The sequence below is a fragment of the Lolium rigidum genome, chromosome 3, assembly GCF_022539505.1.
Source record: "Lolium rigidum isolate FL_2022 chromosome 3, APGP_CSIRO_Lrig_0.1, whole genome shotgun sequence".
NCBI classification, from domain to species: Eukaryota; Viridiplantae; Streptophyta; class Magnoliopsida; order Poales; family Poaceae; genus Lolium; species Lolium rigidum.
Genome location: NC_061510.1, coordinates 218,356,514 through 218,364,257, shown reverse-complemented (window position 1 = coordinate 218,364,257; position 7,744 = coordinate 218,356,514). Strand labels below are relative to the sequence as shown.

Sequence of the window (7,744 nt, the reverse complement as noted above, 5' to 3'; positions counted from 1 at the left end):
CCCAGTGGTCAGCGAGTCACTCACCCGAAGCGGTACGCGGGGCTTAAGGCCGTTGGATCGGACGACGATCAAACGGCGAGGAGCGTCGTCTTCGTCGGGGGAGGAGCGTACTGGGGCGGCGAGAGGTAGGGGGTCGGCGGCCTACCGGTGCTCCGGCGAGGGGTGGCGAAGTGCGGCGGAGACGTTGTCGAGGCAGGGGAAGTAGATGAAGCAGACGGCGGCTCGAATGGTCGTCGCAACCGGCGGCGCTGATCTCAGCTCCGCCGCGGGCTCCGGCGATGAATTGGAGGGCTCCGGTGAGTAATTGAGCGAGAGGAGGGGACGAGGAGGCTCAGTGGTGAGAGAGGAACGCGAGGGTGTGGCGAAATCGTCCAGGGGGAGCCGGCTTTTATAGAGGCCAGGGGTGCTGCGAGGGTGTGGGCAAGGTCGTCGACGAGCTCGTCGTTCCAGAGCGGCGAAGGGGCAAGCGAGGGGCGCAGGGTGTTGGCGACATCAAGGCGATGCTGACGCGCTTCGTGGCGAGGCCAGGGGTGGTGTAGTCGTGTCGTCCTCTTCGACGCATCCTGTCAGTACGGGGGCGGAAGTTCTTTGACGAGGGCGTCGTCTACAGCAGGTCCGTGGCCAATTGGCGTTGTCTGGGAGGTTGCAGGGTCCTCGGCGAAGCGATGGGTGCATGGGCAGAGCGAGGGGAGGCGTGAGGCGACGGGGCATGGCGGCGTCCTGTCGCGCTCCGGGGCGTCATCGTGCCGTCCTGGCGAGTTACTGGGCCTGTCTGGGCGCGTTGGTACTGGCCAGTGTCGTTGTCATCTTGGTCAATGGCGTGCATGAGCAGCTTCAGGAGAGTCAGGGGAAGTTGATGGACATGCTGGAGTGACTTGGATGGGAGAGGAGCGGAGGTGAGCATGGGGAGTGACATGAGGGCCGGCATGGTCTTGGTTTGGTCAATGTGAGCAGAGTGCAGGGCTGGTAGTGGCTTGGATTGATGTTGAGGGGTGAGAGGAGACTCCAGGAGTGCAGTAGAGAGCCAGGGTTGGACCAAGTCCTTTCCAATTTTCAGTATGGGCAACATTTGATACCCCGCCGACAAGGTGTTTGATCAAATGCCCGAAAGAAAAATAAATTTGAAATTTGAAAAGATTTTTGGTGGAGTGTAATCATATATTAAATGGAGTATATTGGTGGTGATGGTGATCAAAATGGAATTGGAATGCAAAATTTCAAATTTGGTATGATCTTCTCATAATTTCAAAGTCTCCACTTGTCACCTCTCTACTGGTCAACCTGGTCAAAGTTAGGTATGGTGGTCAACATGAAAGTTGTTCACTTTGACAAGGTCTTGGATGACATGGCAATGGTTGACCAAGTTTGGTTTGAAGAAAAGTCAAAACCAGGGGGTAAAGTAGTGAACATTTTATAAAATGGCAAAATGACCATTATCACATGTATGTTGAATTTGAGATTTGCTTTGATTTGATTTTGGTTTCTTTGATGCAATTGTGTTTGTTTATCATATATAAGTATTCTACAAGCAATAGATCAAGCAATGGTGGCCTTAGATGAAGATTTGCAAATTTGGCCTTAATACGTAAGAGGTGAGGTGTCAAATTTTATTATTTTTGTAAATTGTCCCCCTTGCTTTACTTGGGCATGGGTTAGGGTCAATTTAGTGTTAGATTAGGTTTAGATATGGTTTCACACCATTTAGTCAAGGTAGAAGTGCATAGGTCAAGATTTGGGGAAATGGCTATGTGGCACATATGCCTCTATGCATATGTTTAATTTTCTTTTATTTCTTTTTGTTTCACCTTGGTTTTGATTGGGGAAGTACTAGATGAAGTTTGTTGATGTTTTCAAAACATCTAAAAAAGGTAGAAAGGTCTAATTAGAAGTTTCACAAAAATAGTCATAGGCACATAGGCCTTTTTCTTATTTAAATTCTTTTTATTTTATTTTAACTTGGATGGTAAAAAGGGGTGTGAGGTTTAGGGTTTAAGATTATTTCAATACTAATTAAGCAAGCAATCATGGCAATAGCACAAGAATTAAACAAGATCTCTAAGTATCAAACTTAATTTAATAAAAGTTTTTGTTGGTTCCAAAATTTGGAACTAGGGAAATTCATTTTGTTTGTTTTTGAATTTTTTTTTTGGGATGTTACATGTGGCTTGTTCCAAATCACTTTCTTTGGTTCAACATTTTTATAAGCACCACAGTAATTTAATTTAAGGGCTTGAATAGAGAAAGCAGTTTGGGTCGGATAAGCAATCTTTTCTCCCTTCACAAACTCCTTCTTTACCACCATATGTACCATGCCCCAACACAAATTAACTCCTTCAGTTCTGTTATATCATTACCGCCTTGCACAAGGTTTTGGTTTCTCAAAATTCCTTCGAGAACAACTGAGCCCGAGCAGTCCAATAAAGCTGAGTTAATAACATCAGTAAGCCCTAGAGAATGCCAGATTTCCTTCGCTCTTGAGCATGAAAAAATTAAATGTAGAATGTCCTCAGGGCCTTGAGAGTAAACCGGACACTGTGGTGACACAGGAATATGTCTGTCTGCTAGGATTGCCATGCCAGGAATTGTACCATGAAGGGCCTTCCATACAAATATTTTGATTTTGCTTGGTATTTTCAGTTTCCAAAGAATGTCCCAAACTGGATTCTGGTCCTTGTTCATCCGCTCTATTTAACCTTCTCCCATTACAGTGATTCCATTCTAATAAGCAGACTTTACCGAAAAAGAATAGGACTTTGTTAGGTGCCAGGCAACGAAGTCCTCATCCACATTCTCACTCAGGGGAATCCGAAGTATTCTGGAAACATGAGGTTCTAATGCAACATGGAGATATATGGGACGAATTTGACACTTCAGCAAAAATATATCGGTATACTGGCAAGAGATTTTAGTGTGCAATTGCTTCAGGATGAGAAGGGTATGCTGCAGGCAGGGAAACCCAACAGATATATAGGGTGCGTTCCATACCGGATACATTGTCTTGTGTTCAGAATGAGCAGCTATCATCCAAAGCCAACACATGTGCGGGAAATTCCATATACACAATCATAGTTAGGCATGTCAATCATGAGGGGGATACTTTTTTGGAAGGGGACTTGCTGGATATTATTCTTGACTTCTTGAGATAGATCCACCATTGCATGCTCGTTTTCTGGGCCTCGCACGGTTGACATTTTAAATCAGATCGAAGAAAACCGTATGGCAATGAGAGAAACATAGGTAGGACCACTCATACACAGTGATGGCATAATATAAAAGTTCTAAATCATCCCAACAAACATGTCATAATTTTTTTTAAAGCTAATTATGAACGTAGGAAATCAACATGAGGTATTTCAGATAAATCATCCTTATGTAGGAATAGGATAGCCAGCGTAGATTGCATCAAGAAGCAAGATTGGCCTACAGGCTCACATCCTTCAATAGCATAGCCAGGGTTGAACTGCATCCAGAAAAGTCACAAACCAAACAAATACATTCAAAGTCGGGATCACCATCGTAGCCATTCTGTCTTGAATTCTAGTATACCCTATAAATTCTTGCACAAAATCATCAAGCATCAGAAATTATAATAAAAAAATAGCAATAATCACTTGCCTCGGCAGGGTGGAACCGGAAGCTCTTGTCCAGAAGGGGGGTTGACAAGATAAGAACCTAGGCAATAATAAAAGGCATTTATTTGTCAAACAAACTATATTGATTCTTATGCAAATGGAGCCAAATACGAATACATGAATTAAAAATAAACAATAGTCCACAGCTTTACCATCATCCCTCCAAATAGTAATATCTCAATTTTAGTAGAGACCAAAAACTCAAACAGCGACCCAACTGCTTTGGGGTTTTTCTATTAATTGATTATAAAAAAACTGCATGGCAATATATGTTCACTAACTAGAATTCAAAATTTGCGCAGGGGGTCATATGCTGGGCTTTTAATCAAAAAACTGTAAATCGGTGCATGCCAGTTGCCAGAGGTATACTTCTCATTCTCTGACTGTTGGAAAACAAGAATGATAATATAATAGTCCATTAGCGACAAATGTTCTACAGCTTCCAAATCCGTTTAAAAATAGGACTTTCCAAAAGTGCACGGCGCGCATGGCGCCATTCACCAAAAAGTACTCCTAGTCCCATCTTCCTAAAATATAAGGCGAGTCTAATGTAGCCAAAGTACAAAAATTGACACCGCGGAAATGTTTGGGTAATCTATTGCGCAACTGACATTTGTTATTTATGAGTTTGAACTAATCCACAAATCATCTACAAAAGAACTAAGTTAATAAACGGAGGCTCAAATTTGGACAGTGGGAATAAAAGCAGAGATGCATACGTCTTAAAACCACTTCCCCCTTGTCGGATACATTTACTGATAACGCTATGTCCCTTTGAGCACGATTGCTCATATGAAATACACCAATCTGTAGCATAAAATATTATATTCATTAGAGTAAACAATTCGATAATTATCAAACTGTATGAAGGGCATGAAATAAAACTAAAACGCAAAGGTAAACTTACATTAATATTCATTTTGGAATTAAGGCGATTTCCTTGGTCAAAATGGGCTTCAGACATGCTCAGTAACATACTTTCCAGCTGATAACAACACAAAATATATAAACCAGCAATATAAACATACTATAACGTAAACATGATTTATCTTCATTTAATCCATGATAATCCTACCTCAACTGTATCAGAAATGCACTCTCCATTGAAAGATGTAACAATATCACCAATTCTAACTCCAAGTCCCTCAGCAATAGATTCTTCTGATACCTAATTAAATTTACAGCGATTACAAAAATATGCATGATAAGGTAAGCAATACTAGTATACACTATATACCTCCTGAACAATAAGGCCATCCTCAATCTTACAATCACGTGATATTTTATCTATCTGAGGAACGCTTCGGAACTTAATGGACGAAAACTTCAACCCAAGATGAGGCCGAGGGATGCAGCTGTACAAAATAATCATTAATCACCATTTAAAAGGGATATGGCAGTATAACCCTTGAATGAGCCATATTGGTTGGAACTTGGAAGTATGCCTACAAGGCTACAAGTTCAAAGTTGAACCAAAATACAGAACTTATATATCAAATGAAGTTAAAATAATAAAAATCAGATGATCTGTTTTGATCTGCCCAACCTACTACAGTCGCCATTCCACCCCTTCTTACACCATATATTAAAACATGCAATTTTTTGTTACACACATAAAACATGACAACAATCACATAGCTGAGTTAATTTATGCTTTTTAAATGTGGTAACAGAAAATATAGGAAAACCAATAAGAGTAAAAGTTATGGATGAGAAATGGGGATTGCCATGACTATTTTTCTTCTAATTTACCTACCTAGATTAGGTAAACTCAAACTTTCACAGCAAGAATAAAAAGAACTCCAATACTGCAGAATAATAGAGCTGAAAGGATAACATACTTAAATCTTTTCCAAAAATGCCAGCACTTGAATATGATGAAAGAAGGTATAATAGCCTGTCTAGCATACAAGCTGGCCATTCCCACAACCTCTCCATTATAATCAATAGCCGGCCCTCCAGTCACACACTGCGACATTCACAACACTGAAGTTAGAAAAAAATCAACAATGAGAACTTAATGTAGGGAAATAATCCACATGCTGTACCTCAGGAGCTGTACCATCCACATTCATATAGTGATGACGATTGGCCAAGTTTGGATCACAACACAGAACCCTGCCATGACCTATGCCCAGATACAAACTTTCGTCTCTTCCAAGCAAGAAAACCGCCTGAGCGTATTCCAGTCTCTGATTTAAAAGATGTAGTAATTGCAGATGTTGATCGACTGAAATCTTGAAGAAAGCAAGATTGTAGTCTGTCTGGAAGTAGATCAAGCAGCCTTCTACAGTAGTATTGTCCAGCAAGTGAACATAAACCTGAAACAGCAGTTGCAGATACTATTACATCACATTTTGGAGATGGCTACAAAAACACCATCCATGCAAAACCACAATCATTCTTGGCATAAGTGAAAATCATTTTCTAGGTTATATAAAGAAGCCAAACATATCCCATTTATATGCGACTATTAGTGAGTTATTCAAGCTACTCCAAAGTTGTACCAACTAAAGATTTTGCAAAAGCAGACAAGTCAAAAGTGTTCTATGTTTGGCAGTGAGCAACTTGATCATGTTGAACAGAAATTCTGGACCATCAATATTCGTTATCACCAATAACACTATCAATGTCCTCAACCTAATGATCAATAAGGCAAGCCAGTTGCAAGAAGTGCAGGCACTGGCATTACGAGATCCATAACATAGCATCATTTTATCTGGCAATCAACTTATATAAGATCTTGAAGTTGGGCTTTGCAAAATATTCAGCAAATCCTCAGTCACTCCATTCATTATCGAGAATCAAAACATACTAAAACCGGCCAATATTCAAATTGTGCTTCTGTGTCTTTCCTAGCAATATCCAGGACTGCCTCCTACTATGGGAACTTAGAAAGGGGGAAACTACAGTGTTTCATTGATGTAGTGGCAAATAAATTGCCAGGATGAAAAGCACCAGTGCTCCCTGGGTGCACAAATTATACTGGTTAAAGTGGCTGCAACAACAAATCTTATTTACTAAACGATTGTAATGGACTTCTCAAGAGTTACTGCTTGAAATACTTTAACAACACCCTCGCAATAAAAGTATTTCCTCTCTTCAGATATCAACAGCTCAACATGCAGAACTTTGTGAATCAAGTGAAAGAGAAGCATGCACAATGGAGATTGGCCGGTGTGCACATTGCTACTTTTACTCCTAGTGTGGATTAGTTTTTTTGGGGGGGGGGGGGTAAAACTGTCCTCACGGTGTTCTCTGCTAGGAAGGGTTATTAATGTTGCAACTGCCTCTTGCCTATTCTTGAGAAACAAATGCACAATCATTTAACAGCTCACCTTAGCATTACGACAATGTACATCTTTGCCAGACCAGTCATCCATGGATTTACTTGAGCAGATTAAATCAGCACTTGTCACAACAATGCCTTCTTTCCTTGCCGCATCCCACTCAATGAGGAAACCAGAGCACCGTGGTAATTGCCTATCACCTGCGGATGCATTTACACATTAGCTGACAAGAGCAACTTGTGGAGCGCTGCTAAGCAACAGATGGACCGACGGGATATTGTATACCTATAAAGGAGGAAAGTGCTAGAACAGATTTTGCAGCACTGAGGATTGTCTTTGTTGCAGTTGCACGGATAGGGACCATCTTCTCTTTATCCAGGAAGGAAAAAGGTATGTTCATATCAAGCGTTGGCAGTTTCATTCTGCGACCTACAAGTAGATATGCAGAGGGTAAGTAACCAATAAGATGCAAGAGAGAAAAGTCGGATTTTTACACAAGTAAATATACATACAAGCATAGATGATGACCGTTCATTGAGGTGCAGAAGAGAAAAGAATTAAGATTTATAGAACTAGCGTGGTTTTACATTGAAAAGACTTCCCTTTCACCCACCAGGGTAGTGCTGTGAGCTCTTATGCTGCACGAACCACTGTTGATGCTTGGATTGATTATTAGTAGTGTCTATCTACTGTAATGTATATGGGACAGTAATTAGCTGAAAATAAAGGGTAATCGAGTAGCATATTACATACTTAGTTTTTTCCGATATGTGGCGTCTTTGGTATCATACTCACGGAGTATGCTCAGGTCGTCGTCGATAG

General features: G+C 41.1%; 1 protein-coding gene across 1 annotated transcript; it reads right to left on the bottom strand.

Moving 5' to 3' along the window:
- Positions 1-3,420: 3,420 nt before the first annotated feature.
- LOC124696070 (putative protease Do-like 14) lies at positions 3,421-7,286 on the bottom strand. The gene is made up of 10 exons (XM_047228853.1): positions 7,208-7,286; positions 6,971-7,122; positions 5,681-5,953; positions 5,474-5,601; positions 4,870-4,987; positions 4,708-4,800; positions 4,540-4,617; positions 4,352-4,439; positions 3,612-3,672; positions 3,421-3,460 (listed from the first exon to the last, which is right to left on the bottom strand). Exons 1-10 carry the CDS (start codon positions 7,284-7,286, stop codon positions 3,421-3,423), a joined length of 1,110 nt encoding a protein of 369 aa, XP_047084809.1.
- Between the last annotated feature and the right edge of the window lie 458 nt (positions 7,287-7,744).

Coding starts and splice junctions, on each gene's coding strand:
- LOC124696070 (XM_047228853.1), bottom strand. CDS start 7,286: ATGGTCCCTATCCGTGCAACTGCAACAAAGACAATCCTCAGTGCTGCA. Junction 4,801..4,869: donor ATGGCCTTATTGTTCAGGAG/GTATATAGTGTA, acceptor AAATTTAATTAG/GTATCAGAAGAATCTATTGC. Junction 4,618..4,707: donor GCATTTCTGATACAGTTGAG/GTAGGATTATCA, acceptor TGTTGTTATCAG/CTGGAAAGTATGTTACTGAG.